Source organism: Lissotriton vulgaris, chromosome 2_1 (genome assembly GCF_964263255.1).
Source record: "Lissotriton vulgaris chromosome 2_1, aLisVul1.2, whole genome shotgun sequence".
Classification (NCBI taxonomy): Eukaryota; Metazoa; Chordata; class Amphibia; order Caudata; family Salamandridae; genus Lissotriton; species Lissotriton vulgaris.
The window spans coordinates 2026757816-2026774167 of NC_141687.1; the positions used below are offsets into that span (position 1 = coordinate 2026757816).

The 16352-nt window shown below is 42.7% G+C and overlaps 1 protein-coding gene across 1 annotated transcript in view; it reads right to left on the reverse strand.

Moving 5' to 3' along the window:
• Positions 1-16352, reverse strand: part of LOC147733678 (transient receptor potential cation channel subfamily M member 7-like) — a 1990815-nt gene that overhangs the window by 1140280 nt on the left and 834183 nt on the right. The window contains exon 16 of the mRNA XM_086958252.1: positions 7499-7779. Within this exon, the coding sequence (XP_086814378.1) occupies positions 7499-7779 (281 nt within the window). The remainder of the gene's footprint in view (positions 1-7498; positions 7780-16352) is intronic.

A 16352-nucleotide genomic window follows, 5' to 3' on the forward strand; every position in this document is an offset into this window, starting at 1 on the left:
AGGAATGTTTCAACTAACAATGCTGTACAGCCAATAACGGTGGGTGAATCAAATATGGCCACCGCTAAGGCGATGAGTGTAGTAGATGGTCAACCTACCCAGTCCAAAGTGACCTCAACAAGTATGGAGGGGCCCTCTATCCCAGTAAGGAGAATACGACCGGCCAACCTCCCACCAGCTTGTGAACCATATGTAGTTGTACTCTCAAATGTTCCACCTGTACACCTAACTGAGTCTAATTTCCGCCAGGAGTCACATGACTCACTGAAGCATAAAACTGTTTCCTGGCTGAACAAAAACTGTGGGTTCCCGATACATTTCTCTGACCAGATATTATCAACTAGACGAGCACCGTGGATTGGAAATGCCAAGAAAACTTGCAGGGGTGATTGTGTTATTGTCAATTTTAGACAACCCCAGCATGTTGCGACTGTATTGCTTAGAGCTGCCTCCCTAAAACAGGGTGAGAATAGTGTGGGCGTACACCCCCTGGGATATTTTTATAGCCATTTAGACAAGGCCCCCCAGCGTAACATACCAATGCCCCCTAATTCTTATGGAAGTTCAATCTTTGAGATCTCAACGCACAACAGTTATCAGGCACTGAGTGCCATGGATCTGAATGATTGACTCCCATTGACTGATAGAGTTTGTTTGGGGACAACTCTAAGCAATAAAGTAGGTAAACCAAATATGATTAGACTAGAAGCTGAATATTCGCAGGAGCAGGTAGTGGTGTATACACTTAACAATGACAGGTAAACACATGGGCCCGTTGAAATGGCAGATGAAATGGTTAAGATCACTAATTGTGTTGGTAATATCTGTGATATCCAGATGAGGGAACTACATGCCAGTTAGACAGGAGTGTGCATCAGGATTCTAATATAGCAAATAATACCGCGGATGAAACATGTAGCCAAGCACAACCCCTGGCCACAAATATCCCACAAGTACCTCTGTTGGATGTATTCTCACCCAGACCAAGTGAAAAATTATTTATAAAACTAGTATCATGGAATATAGCGGGGCTAGCGAAGAACCTTCGGGACCTCGGCTGGTGTACCTATATTGAGGACTACGATATCATCCTCCTTCAGGAGACCTGGTCTTTAGTAGCTCCACACAGGCTTGGGTTTAAAACCTTTAACTGTGATGCAATTCCCTCAATAAGAGGAAGACCATCAGGGGGCCTGGTGATCTGGATTAAAGTTAACCTAGAAATGGAAGTTACCCCATTGAATATCCCTTCCCCAGATCTGTTAGGATTAAAGAAGGTGACAAGGGGGAATGATACTATATACGTAATAAACATATATAATAGGCCACAGGCAACAAATAAGGAATCTAAGGTAATAGAACTATTAGACACCTTCCTAGATACCTTAGGACCAAATGCCCAAGTAATAGTAGGAGGGGCTTTTGATTGTAAATATGAACCGGTACTGGGCCTGGACAACTTACTTGAAGACCAGGACATTGCAAATGATATTCCAAACTTGGATGTTAACGGGTCAGTTAAATGCACTGTAGCAGTAACCCAAATCTTTCAATTAACTGTAGGTCATGAATTAAGAGCTTGTAATGGCCGCCTGCAGTCAGATAGACCGGCAGCCGCAACTTTCTGCAAAGCCAATTGCAAAACACATATAGACTTTATTTTGGTCTCCCTGAGTTTATGGCACCTACTCATTGATCTAAAAATAGACCCCAGAATCGAGAGTGACCACCTCCCACTCCAATTATGGGTAAATTCACAACCTTTTATATCCTATCGAGATGAGGAGGTTGCACGAAATAGCTTCTCAGGGGAACCATAGATATCTAATAATAGACGTGCTTTAAGATGGCCCAATATCCTCGCTAAAGAAGATGTAATGACAAATATCTATAATACTTTTTCTGATACTGTTACATCTTGCAAGGAAGTCTTATTGGGTAGCCAGGATGTCCTAGTCCTACCCTATAAACTGGTCGATGCTTTAGGCCCCCTTTTGAGTAAAGCTTGCAAAAGAGAAAAGACCCCAAATCATTTAGAGTTGGTCAACCCCTGATATAATAAGGAATGTCCCCCAGCCAAATCCAATCTCATTCAGGCTGTTAAAACTAAAAACCCCCATTTTATAAGAGAATGCAGACATGCCTATAACAAAATTTTGTCCAAAACAAAAAAAACCTGGGATGATGCATTATGGGAAGACTTACTAACAGCAGCCCAATTAAGAGATTAAGGCACCTTTTGGAGCTTAATATCCAAAGGGAACAGAAAGGGTAGATCACCCAAGGATGTTTATTTAGATAAAAAAAACTTGGTGTGACCATTTTGGTAAACTTTACTCAGAAGATGAAGAGGGGTCGCATACACAAAATCCAGAGTACAATTTAGAGCGGAGTATTGTGCCATTACATTTTAGTATAGAGGAGACTTTGCAGGCAATAGGGGCTATCAAAGCGGGATAAGCTCCAGGACTGGACAGGATTCCTGGAGATCTACTAAAACCGGTGCGGAAGTATGTGGACCATACATTAATTTTTTATGTAATTCTATAGTGGCTGGCACGCCAATCCCTGAAAGTTGGAAAGAGGCAGAAATTGTAACAATATTTAAAAAAGGAGATCGTTATGATCCAGGCAATTATCGCCCAATCAGTTTAATCGAACTTTTACAGAAGGTTTTTGCCAGGCATATTTTAAATCTACTTACAGAATGGATAGATGAGACTCAAATATTATCCAAATACCAGGCAGGGTTCAGACCAAAAGTTAGTACAGTAGATCAAGTGTTCAGGTTCACGTGCATCTGTTGGAAGTACATTAACATAAGGAAGGGTAGTTTGTATGTGGCATTTATAGACTTGCGGGCCACCTTCGACCTCGTCCCACGGAAGTTTCTGTGGGTTACATTAGGAGACATGGGGGTCCCAGGCGAACTACTTAATGAACTTATTCGATTACACACAAAGAACTATGCAAAAGTTAGATGGGGAAAGGATGGTGAATTATCAAAGTCCATACCTGTAAGCCGTGGTGTGCGCCAAGGATGTGTATTGGCCCCTACGCTATTCTCATTGTACGTTAATGATATACCCGTGTATCTAAGGGACTGTGATCACGATTCTCCTAGGTTAGGAGATGAGGCAATCACGGCATTGCTTTTTGCCGATGATACAATCCTCATCTCACAGACCCCCGAAGGGCCTTCAAAATCTGGTGAATTCCTTTAATCGTTACTGTGAAAAGAAGGGGTTGGAAATAAACTCAACCAAAACAAAATACATGTCAATAAATCCACAAAAGTCTTTTAAGAAGAATTTGGCCTTAAACAATCAAAAATTGGAATATGTGGAGAACTTTAACTAACTAGGCATTACACTGGACAGTAACAGTTTATGGAAGGGACACCTGACAAAGAGTAGGTTGGCTTTCAAGCAAAACTCTATGCCCATCCTAAAAGTGCACGGAGCTAGTGACTCTAAAGCCATTACACCGGCACTGGAAGTCTTTAAAGCAAAGGCCCAATCGGCTGCACTTTACGGTGCCGAGGTTTGGGGGCACTGCTGTAAACATAACTTTGAACGGGAAGACAACCACTTTGTGCGCAGGCTATTAAAAATATGAAACTAGACATGCCTGGGGCACACAAGGTGTCCCATGCAAAGTCCAGTTCAAACCGGTGCTGGGGCACTCCAGCCCTAGTTCTGGCGCGAAACTGGACAAAGGGAAAGGGGTGTAACCACCCCCTTCCTGGGTCCCCCCCATAAGAGGGACCTAGCAGGAGATCCAGCCCCTTGATTTGGAATAAAGGTAGGAGCTGTGCCATGAAACATTAGATCATCCTGACTGAAACTTTGATACGAAACTCCGGACCCTTCGACATCCTACTCGACGTAGAAGACTGAAGAATCTCCCTAGTGGTCAAGGAGTGACCACCCTGCACAAGCAGGCGCCATCAGCGCTCAAAGGTTTTCTTTGTGGTTGCTCCCGCCGGAGCTCGAACGACGGAGACCGACAAGACCTGGACTCCCAGACTTCCAACAGCCCGATCCACAGTCCCAGCAAAGCTAAGATCCGTGGAGGCAACGTGAGATGCAGGACCGGCCATTTTGGAAAGCCAGCGAATTGCTTCCTGTGCAGCTCCCGAGGCACCCTCGAAGCTGTGCATTGGGGATTGAGAAGCCCCAGCCCCGAGCAGCTTTTGCACCAAAGATCACCTCTCCACACTCTTCGAGTGCTGCGTGGGGCCCTTTTGCATTTTCCTGCTCGACGTGTTGTCCGGTCACTTGCCCGTTGGCTAGTGGCCTCTGTGACGACGAACCTTCGAATTTACACTGCTGGTCTGGTTGCTCCAGACTGGCCCTTGCTCCCCTGAAAAGGAGCAGCCGATCAGACCTTGCTGGACGGATCCAGAAGCCATCTTCGATTTCTGCGTGGGTTGCATTTGCCAAGGCCTGTTGACTCCGATCCGAGAACCGACACCGCCCACAGCGAGAGCCTTCGTGGGACAGCCCGTGTCCACCTCCTGGTCGTCGTCGATCCTTCCTGGTCCACGTGGCAGCGGAGACAAACTTCACGACATCACCTGATCACAACCCGACATCGCCTGGTTCCTTCCTGGTTCCATCCTGGTCACTGGCTAGTGACCCAGACTCTGTCCCCTCTGCTTTCAGGTACTCTACATCTTCGATCCACCCTTGGATCTAACCGGACTCTTCTCTCCTGGTCGCCTGCAGCATTTTTTCCTCCAGGCTCCATAGAACTCCACGACGAAACCAGACGCACTTTGACACCTATGCACCCGCTTCCTGTGGGTGAGGTAACGAGAGTACTCCGGTGCTCCTGTAGTCGTTTAAACCTCTAGTGTCCTAGTTTTAAGTGGTTAAGTTCTAGTCCAGTCGGAAGTCTCCTAAAACAGTAACTTTTACGCACCATTGACTTCTATGGTAAACGCGGTTGCCTATAGACACTGCACCCGCATCCTGTAGGCCTCCCCCGACCTAACCTTTGTTTGTCACGAGTAGCCCGAGCGATTCTCAAGGCCCTAGGCCTTACCATTGTCCATGACGTGGTTCTTATACCACTATTTTAGTATATGGTTTGAGTGGCCACCAGGGCCTATCCATATTTGTACAACTTTTGTATGTTTTATGAAGTTCTTTGTTTAAGGCTTGTGCTTCTGTGCTCATAAAGAGTACAGGGGAATATTCTAGTAATAAATACATATATTTTATAATATATAACTTGTGTGGTGTCCTTTCACTTGATATAAAAAGGATTGCATATGGTAAAACAGCTGGCTTCACATGCCCTCTTGAGTTTAGCCTAAGACTGCTTTTGTCCATGCTACCATTAGGATAGCTGGTCTATAAGGTTGACTTACAACCAATCACCATAAGGGTCGTTTGGACTGGTGCAAGGTGCTCACTAGAATAGTGATCATCATATACCAGGCCAACTTCTCACAAAAAGTTACTGCATAATGAGAACTGCCTAGACAAAATAGGCATTCTTGTTGCATTGGTAACTAATAAAATGCCACATGGCCCAGCAAACATTTCCACTTTGCAAAAGGCTTCAAAAGAGAACCGCAGCAGAAAAAACATCTACGTTTTCAACCTTTTTCTGAAGCAGGCAATACATAAAACAATTCATCTGAGTCAATCTCCATCCCTACAAATAAAATATCTCTCAAGGGTATGGGAAAATCATCAGCCAAGTACCAAAATCACGATATCCAACATTTTTATAAAACGTGAAGAGCTAATGTCTGCCTGCAAAGCAGAACCTTGATTAGGAAATGCTGCCCCTAAACCATAAAACCTTCTCAAAGATACCAAGATTTGTGGCAAAACTGCCTATTTTAACTAGTTTTCCATTTTGGGGCTCATGAACTGTCTACTGCAAAGTCCATACATTTGGCTGGCGGCACTCTCTTTCCTTTTCCTATTTGTACTTAAACGCTGGCATTAACAATGCTACTACCAATTTATGCCATCTTCAAATATACCTGTAAATAGCACAAACGATATCGATAACGATTTCTCATGTAGACATTAGAGGCTCCTTAAATTCATCAGCGAACGGCATAATGTGACACTGATTTTCATGACCTCTAAGAAAAAACTTCAATTCTTTCATGGTATTTCAGTTTCTGGGGCCCTGAAAACCAGCATCTTTGATTCTGCAGGCAACTATTTCAATCAGAATCGAGCAGTTGAGCCATAAGCCAAATCCTATTTAATCCAAAGGCATTATAGCTCAAGGCTTCACCAGAGAGGATGCAATCAGTAAATCCAACCACGACTAATATGTACCTGCAATTCCTAATAGAGGAAAAAGTCTAATTTATATTACCATATCGGTTTTAAAAAAACTTGGACATGAATACAAAAAATGCATATAAAAAACGAAAATTGCATATGAAAGCAGCAACATTGCACATACAATCCAACCATTGGTAGCATTACAACCCAACCATTGGTAGCATTACAACCCAACCAGTGGTAGCGTTGCAATCATCTGTGTTCACACCAATTGCCTGAACAGCTCTGCAGACTACTTTCTCCGCTGCTACTTCAACCCTAAATTTGTGTCAGGAAAGCACTGATAAAACTAAAACCCCATTGTGACACTATACACCCGGTCATGAATGACAATGAGGTTGTCTTGTTGTTTTGCTTTGAGTGTCTGTGTTTAAAAGACTGATTCTTCACAATACTGCTCCTATTATGTTCTTTCAGTAACAGGGCTGTTTTCCCTAGCATTAAGGTAACTAGATTCTTTCACAAGTGAGCCCCTTGCTCACTGGAAAGGAAGCCAGTACCTTCACCCTGAATCAACCATACTTTTCTAGAGAAAGAAAGAAAGCAAGTGTGGAGGCGTAGGGCAAAAGTTAAGATACGAGATAACGCGCACAACAATTGAATGGGATGGGGGAGGTCTCGGGAATGGTAAAGAAGGGCAAGGAAGAGAGGGGAAAGTAAGGTGGGGAGAGCAGGCAAGGAATGAGAAAAAATAGTACTACTGGCCTTTTCCACAAGGTTCATTCATGCCTGTATCTAGAAGAGGTCCAAAATCACTACATTCAGTGGTTTTGGTAGCCCATTTGTGACATAACTCTGCCACACATATAGTAATTATTAAATTTCAATGGCTTGTTGCTTACAAACCAAATGTGAAAAAAATATGCCTGTATCAAATTAATGGTTCAAGGGGCGTGCATTGAAAAATGAATGGAAGAAATAAAACACAAAAGGCATCCTGTACAATATAATACTTTCAAACATGACAAGAGTGAGGTAAAACATATTGAGTTATTGTCATAAATTGTAGAGAAAATGCCATTCTTTTGAAATGCCTTTTTTAGTTACTATAGAAATAATTAAGCAAAAACTAACCAGATTAATACATGAGAAAACAGTCAAATACTCCTTTAAAATGTCTCCATTATATAATTAAATGCATTCTTATATAAACTGTATATAAAAGTTTTTTAAATTACTTGGAATACTCTTTCAATTCTTCAGATGTATCATCAACAACATCACTTTGCTTTGCCTCACATGCCATTGAACGACAGAGCTTGCAAGCAACCAGTGCTTTAGCCATAGACTCTTCTCCATGTTGCCAGAAGAAAAGGGCCATGTTATGTCTTTTCATTAACACAGACCACACTAATAGTTCATTAAAAGGGTAAGGAAATCGTTTAGTTTCAGGATCATCGATGTCTACAATTTCATCTTTGGTTCTTTTCTTTTTTCCTTCTTCTGTCACGCTGTCCATCTTACAACAAAAAGAGAAAATCAAAACATATAAACTACTTCTATATTATTTATTCATGTTTATACTTTTGTAATGCATTTTTGAACTTGACTACATGCACACTATTTATTTTTTTAAATCACAAGATGAAAGACTATGAACAAGTGCAAAACTCAAACATGGGAGCAAACACGGCAAGCAAAGTTGATGTGTAACTTCATGTTCATAGCCCTGAAAACATAATGGAAGTTTGTCAAATGTATTACCTATATCCTCATCAAAAAACTTTATTTTGGTTCAAAATAACCATAAAAGTGTACAGAGCACTAGCATTATAATACATAGAAACATAATAAATACGAATCACAGCTCATAACAGTGTAAGTATATAAAACAATTACAATCATAATATATTTACTATCAAAGTGCAACCACAATACTAACACAAACACCAAAGGGACAAAAACCTCAGAAAAGTCCTTATAAGTGGACTCATTAAGGGTCCGCTATGTCACCTGGATTATCTGATTTATTTACTAGTATGGGCAGCTCAAAAAGACTATTTGAGATAGGTTAGATAAAAATGAGCACTACAGTGGATTAGAAAATAACATTTTAAAACAATCAAACCTAAATAGATGCCATTATAAAGATACTTTATCCCAGCAGTTATTGCCCTAGTATAATCCTAAAAGCATAAATAGATTATAGAGCGTACTATATCACTGGGAGTATCCCTTACAGTAACGCTTTATTAACTCCCATAAAAACACTGACATGTTATAACATATTAAATGTAATTTTTAACAGCTGAAAAAACAAAAAAAGCTGGCTTACGCATCATAAAAAAAAAAGAGGTTTTAAAAATGTGGGACATAGCTGTGCAAACATAGGACATATCATGATGTACAAGGTATACCATTTAAAAGACAAATTACAGGACAATATGGAGAATCAGTATACGTATACCATGTTTCCTCCGGATACAACAACTGATGAAACAGACACAGCCTAAAGAAAGTTAAAAGACTGCACTGGTAAATAGGCATCTCAGAGTAAATATGGCTCTATCCCTGGAACCATCTTAACCGCATCGCTGCGGCGGTCATTTTTGCGCTGCGCGGCTTTTTTACAAAAGCCGCGTTACATGACGAGCTCAGCTCGTCATCCGCACACGCCCCCCGTGGCTGATGACGAGCTGAGCTCGTTATCAGCATCGAAGGGGTTAACCATGATACATTTTCAAAATAATGGTTTGGCCAGTGATAGAGCGTCTCTCTCAGAAACCATTTTTCCATTAAAAGGTTGCTTTAACCAGGCTACATCTTGTTTGGTAATATTAGATAGATTAAAAAATAACTCTGGTCTTCCTACGTTTAGTAAAATTATCTAGGATGTAAACCAGCCATGGTATATTGCATGCAATGTCTAATTTCATGCAATCAATAATCTGTTCAGGCTTAGTACTTCTTTTAATCAAACACTACAGCAAAGCAGGAGGGGCCGCAATCTAATTTAATCTATAATGTAACTGATACCTAATTCCTCATGTATAATTTCAGTAGAGATATATATTGTCCCAATCCCTAAAGCCCTCTGAGTTATTTATTCTCTGCTATCATCCGTTGGGTCAATGTTCACATATCCCATATTTCACTGATAAAGGTTGAAATTGATATACATTTGCCTTTATATATAGGTATTCCCTGTGAACAACCCTCCCCACACCCCTCAGATCCTACACCGCCAACTAACAACCTCAGCGCCTGGAACCCAATCACCACCGAAGACACCATCCGCCTAATGAATTCCATCCACTCTGGCTCGCCAACCGACCCCTGCCCCCACCACATTTTCAACAAAGCTGACTCCATCATCGCACCCCATCTCCGTGATGTCATCAACTGCTCGTTCAACTCTGCCACCTTCCCAGAAAGCTGGAAACACGCCGAACTCAGCGCCCTCTTGAAGAAACCCACAGCAGACCCCTCTGAACTTAAAAACTACCGACCCATATCCCTCCTCCCCTTCCGCGCCAAAGTCATTGAGAAAGCCGTCAACAGCCAGCTCGCCGCCTTCCTTGAATCCAACAACTCCCTCGATCCCTCTCAGTCCGGATTTCGAGCCAAACACAGCACCGAAACCGCCCTCATTGCAGCGACAGACGACATCCGAACACTACTGGACAACGGAGAAACAGCGGCCCTCATTCTACTCGACCTCTCCGCCGCTTTCGAGACAGCCTGCCACAGCACCCTTATACAACGCCTCAGCAACATCAGCATACAAGGAAAAGCCTTGGACTGGATCATCTCATTCCTCGCCGGGAGAACTCAAAGAGTCCGACTTCCCCCATTCAACTCAGAAGCCACTGAAGTCATCTGTAGAGTACCACAAAGATCATCACTCAGTCCCACCCTCTTCAACGTTTACATGAGTCCACTCGCCTCCATCGCGCATCAACACAACCTTAACATCATCTCTTACGCCGACGACACCCAGTTAATCCTTTCCCTCACCAAAGACCCTAACACTGCCAAAACCAATCTTCACGAAGGCATGAAAGAAGTAGCCGAATGGATGAAACATAGCCGCCTAAAACTCAACTCAGACAAAACGGAGGTGCTCATCCTAGGATCTTCCCCCTCTGCCTGGGACGACTCTTGGTGGCCTTCCGCTCTGGGCACTGCACCCACACCCACAGACCACGCACGCAACCTGGGCTTCATCCTAGACTCCTCTCTCTCGATGTCCAGACAAGTCAACGCAGTCTCATCCTCCTGCTTCAATGTACTTCGTATTCTCAAAAAGATCTTCCGCTGGATCCCCCTCGAAACAAGAAAGACTGTCACCCACGCACTGGTCACGAGTCGACTGGATTATGGTAACACACTATACGCCGGAATCACAGCAAAATTACAGAAAAAACTCCAACGCATCCAAAACGCATCAGCGAGACTCATATTGGACATCCCTCGCCAAGATCACATCACCGGACACCTAAAAGACCTCCACTGGCTTCCCGTCAACAAGAGAATTACATTCCGTCTTCTCACCCACGCACACAAGGCCCTCTACAAACTAGGACCCGAATGCCTCAACACTCGACTGTCCTTCTACACACCCACCCGCCAACTAAGATCATCCAATCAAGCCCTCGCCGCAGTCCCGCGCATCCGAAAATCCACCATGGGTGGCAGATCCTTCTCCTTCCTGGCGGCCAAGACCTGGAACTCACTCCCCACTCACCTCCGCCTTACTCAAAACCACATCTCCTTCAGAAAAGAACTTAAAACCTGGCTATTTGACAAAAATTGAACCTCCTTCCCCATGCGCCTTGAGACCCTCTGGGTGAGTAGTGCGCTATACAAATCCCTGAACTTGAACTTGAACTACCCCCTGCATAGGATCTCATGAGGGAACCTTGGTTCTATTTAAACAATGGTTGCCAGCTAAGATTGGAGTCTAGTAAAATACCCAAGTATGTAAAGTTATCCACCTTTCTTAGAATATGGCCCTGCCTAACCCCCTTACTACCTGCAAAACTCTTTGTACATTCACCCTTATTGTCAACACGTACTGGGGCATTAATCCATGGTGCAGATCCCTGAGGAAACTAACCAAACACTCATCCACCCGATGGATCCCAGCTCAGCTCAAAGTTTTTCCCAATGACCAAATCAAATGCAGAGCTGAGATCCATAAAGGCAAGATGGACAGAAGACTTCTTTGCCCGCACATACTTACTAATTTTAAGGTGGAGGTTAAGATTCTGTTCCACAGTACCCCTCCCTGCACAAAACCCATACTGAATATCAGACAAGATATTCTGTTCTTCAGTCCACTGGGTTAATATATTCAGGATGACTCTGATTATGATTTTAACCTCAGTATCTATTAAACTAATGGGTCTACAACAGGAAGGGTCACTCCTGTTTCCCTTCTTATAAACAGGAACAATAACAGAGTGTCGCCAGGACTCAGAGAATGTTTCACCAACAGCTACATTAAAATACAGTTTAAGGAGAGGTGCCCATAGATCCACACAGGCTTTAAACAAATCACCTGGGATCCCATTTATCCCGGTAGCCTTACCCCTTGGTAGAGATTCTATAGAGTCTCTAACCTCTTCCCAGTGCAACGATAATTTAGCTGCCTGGGCCCTTGGAGAAGCGCCCTGACCCAGACAATGCCTATATCAGTCATGCTGGAGAAAAACCTATCTGAAAGAACAAGTTACTTACCTTCCATAACCAGTACTTATGATGAATAGTTCTTCCTGCAAACTCCTCAACCAATGAAACAAAAGCCAGGAATTACCTAAAGGTGGTGGGTGTGTGGAGCTGATCATTCAAATGCCTTGCAAAATAACCTTTCTTGTGGGCCTAGGATTCAAGGCAGCAGGGCCTAGTGAAGCCCATGTCGCCTCCCAACAGATTCACAGTCACAAATTTAGGGTTGGCTTTTATTTTGCGTTTGATGAATTGTGTTTTATCTTGTATTTTACATGATTTTGTTTGTTTTTAATGTTATTGGTCTTTAATGGATATCCGACTATCCGAATAAAGATGTATTGACTGACTTACTGATCCACAGACCAAGAACACTCATGGACAAGGACAAGAAAGCAATCAAAAAAGAGGTGGAACACAGAATCCTTCCTGTGGGTTACTCCTTCTTGGCTAGAGCATGGCACAATTTAATGCAGGGACCTATCAGGCAAAAAATCCTTTTGTGGACTGCCTTGCCCTTCTGGTGTCCCACAGAGCTAAGAAACAGGAATAGATGATCAATATGATGCTTCTGTCACAATAAAACTCTAGAGCAGGGTTTCCTAAACTATGGGTCGGAACACATTGGTGAGTCGCTAGCTGAATTTTGAAGGGGCACATTTAGTGTTACAATTACAGAGGTCAAATGACCAGGCATATGTCTTCTAACAAACTGCTGCTTATGGGATTGATGTTTACATTTCTTTCTCTGACTGCAAAGTAAGAGGGTTTTTAAAATTAATTATGCGACGATCTTGCTGGAGTATAGGAAAGTGTGATGCTGTGTACTTTGTGCAACACACAACAAAGTGTAGATACCTGTAAATAAACGATTTTCATTCAGCAGTTAGGAAAAGAAAAAATAAAGCAAATTGTTTTTGTAATTCTGAAGAGTGATGAAGAGATTTTAATAGAAGAAAACAAATCAAGACTTTACTTGGTGAGGCACAAATGATATTCAAAGAAATCAGATTGCCACATATCATTTGTGAACTTTTTAGTTTTATCAGTAAAACTGGATGTCTCTGTAAAGTTAATGGCCACTTCAATAGAAAATGTGCTGTCTGTAAATGACAGTGCGCTACAGCACCATGCTTTAGTTTTTTTATTTCGTTTTTATTTAATTTCGAATACAATAATATCAGGAGCACACATACATTGCAGTTAAGGATTACATGTTGACGTATTTACATCCCATATCAATTCTCTAGTCATTGTCAGCCTCTATTAAACAGGTTATCAGGAATATTACTACATTGTGGATATTACATATCATGCACAATTTTTTTTCATGTGTATTAAAGCATATTTTAACATCTCTATGCTCTCGTCATTAAATATCGCTATAAATGTTCATAGTGAACTGTAGGCAAACCCATGTTCATGACTTCCCGCCCCGTCCTCTTTCAGTCTCATGAATCAATTTCACTCTAGTTCTACTTAGATCATTGTGGGTTATTCAATTGTTAATCTCGTAAGGGATCCAAGATATCTTTAGATCTGGACACAATTGGTAAGATTCAGCATATGTTAGCGACTGTTATTGACAGAGTATAAGATCTTAAATCCATTGCTTAAATTTGGGAGCTCTTCCCCTACCCCACCTGCATGCCAACCTGCGCTTTGCCAGAGGTAGAATCAATGCTATGCTTCCTATAAGCTGTTACTACTTTCTATGTATATCCCAGTACAGAGTATCTGCAAGAGGGATGCAATCATTTGCGACAGTCAATACGATGCTTTAGTTACATTAAAAAATCACCCTCCTCATGTCCATTAAAGTAAGGTGAGTCGTGAAACTTTGGCGTTCCGAAAAGTGGTTTGTGGTTCTAAAAAGTTGGGGAACCAGTGGTCTAGAGCCTATCATATGTCCCAGCAATGCTGTCTCAACTCAGTCCCGGCAGGATACAGAAGTTTAAAGGTGAAGAAAGGATGAACCGAATAGGCTTTAGCTCACTCAATAGCCACACATCACTGTATGGGCTCAAACAATATTACCATAAAAAATATAGGAAGAAAAATCACGTACTATTATAGCATTATGAATTTAGCAGGAAGAAACATATGGGTCATGTCTTTCAAATATGACCGTTTACTCACCTTGATGATTCTATTGCTGCATGATTTCCTTGTAGGCGGATCATCCTGCTGTTTTGGGAGTTGCCTTGCTCCCGGCCTCACTGTGTGGGGGCCATTTTTAGGTCTCGCCTACGCAGCACACATGCGCTGCATAGGAGAGAGATCTAATGCCATTGGCACAGCTTTGGGGGCAAAAACGTGCACACGTTGCATTGCTTGCAATGGCAACGAGTGCACGTCTGGCTATTTCTTTGCGGGCCTGCGCAGCGCCATATGGTGGCGCCATATGGTCGCACGCTCCCGCAAGGGAATCGCGTAGTCCCCCTCCTCTGCTGCCGCGTGCTTGTTATTATCTTGGTGGGAATAGAGGGAGGTGCTACACAGTTTGGTTCAGCGAACGTCACTTTGGGTTTCCGTTTTTCTCATATTCAACTAATTTGTCCCGGGAAGGCTTGTTTCTTGCATGTCATTGGACAATTCCAATAATTAGGAAATACTGTTAGCTTTTGCTAAGTATAAGAAATGTGCTCAGATCCAATGCACGTGCCATACAAGGCAGTAAGTAGTTCGCTATCACGCTCAATGTTAGATGCAGGCGAGGTGCATGAAATATTCAAAGTGCAGTCCCTGATCTGAGATGTCGACTCACAGACGTGAAGGCCGCCAGAGAGAGGTACTGCCTGCGCGTGCAAGCGCTCCTTTCATGCGCCTTGGTTGAGTCCTTCCAATAAGTCATCTTGAGAGCTTTTAACATGTTCATGACGCGTCTCCCAGACCAAACACTTGTGTGTAAAACCCATGTTCAGACCACATGCACTGACATTTGCCTGGAGACACATTATTTAATATTTTTCCCCCCTTAGCACCTGGCCCCCATTAATTATGGATAATATGTTTTACCTCCCCTTCCCCAGAGCTTGTGGCCTGCAAAGCAGGACAACGGACAGTCTCATTTGTATCTGTGAATTATTGATGCCTATAGGATACTGCCTGCAGTGACGCAGTAATGCAAGATGAGTTCTGTGGGGGCGCCTCCGCGGCCCCGCCAAGCGCCTTAGTGACAATGACGTTTAGAGCTAAATCTCTTCCTTTCAGAGGGAAAACAAGCAAATGTGTCTCTTAATTGTAAAAACAAAAGATTTACGGAGCAAACAGAGTTTTAAAAATATACCAAACCCAAGTCGGTGTGCTACGCTTCACGAGTTTCACTTAGAGCAACAAGGAGTTCATTAAAACTCATCCAAATTCACAGTAAACTGCATTTTACATAACTGGAAAATTGCACTTTTAGAAGTTTTATAAACTTAGAATAAACCATAGCATCTCGAAGTCAATCTTCACGGGTTCCTAAAAACTTGCAAAGCTTTGTCTACAATTCCTAAAGAGTACCTTGGAGGCTGACATGAGGATTTTAAATTGAGGTCTCTTATTTCCTTGGGGTTTACTTATGGTGTCATTATTTTGGCGTTAAATTTTAGCAAGCATTTAAAGTGCTTTATAAGAAACAGTGAATTTTAACTATTGGAGGGGTGATACTTTTTCTGTTCTACTGTATAGTGTTTGTATGGCTAAACACTTATAAGGTCCCAAAGGCAAGACCTATTGGCTATGCCAATGCTTGTTAATCATGTGCTAGCCCGTTTTTACTGAGTTTATGATTTAACATTTCTATCTTTCCATTTAACTTTGCATTGATTTTGACAGTAGGACCCCGTTTCCAGGATAGCGTGGGACCGGCTCCAGCGGTTGCTGGACCCTATTTTGTTTACTAAACGTTCCCAACTGTTTTAAAAAATCTCTCCAAAGAGCGAGCAGTCCTCGCCCCCTGAGTGATGCTGTTTGTGTTCACTCACCTTGACAATTCTATTGCTGCACGATTTCCTTGTACACTCCATCTCCGCCCATTAAGCCCTAAGGCAAGCCAGTCTGCGCCCGTTCGCGCATGGGCCGTGCCCAGCGCCAGCCCCCCTGCCAGTTTTCAGTTAGACTCTGCATGCAACCTTATTGTGGGAGACTCTGTTAGCCTATATGCATTGAGGTGAATCCTTTGAATGCACAAAAATCAACCCCCTGACCTCGCCACTGTCCCCCAAAGCTTGCTGTCCGGGCTGTGGGACACTGATAGGTGGACTTATGCCCAACCCACCATCATGACTCCTCTAAATAGCCCACTTGTGTCTTATGTGCTCATTAATACCAGATTCCTTATCAAACATGGAGTGGAATTGTATCGACTTTGTGACA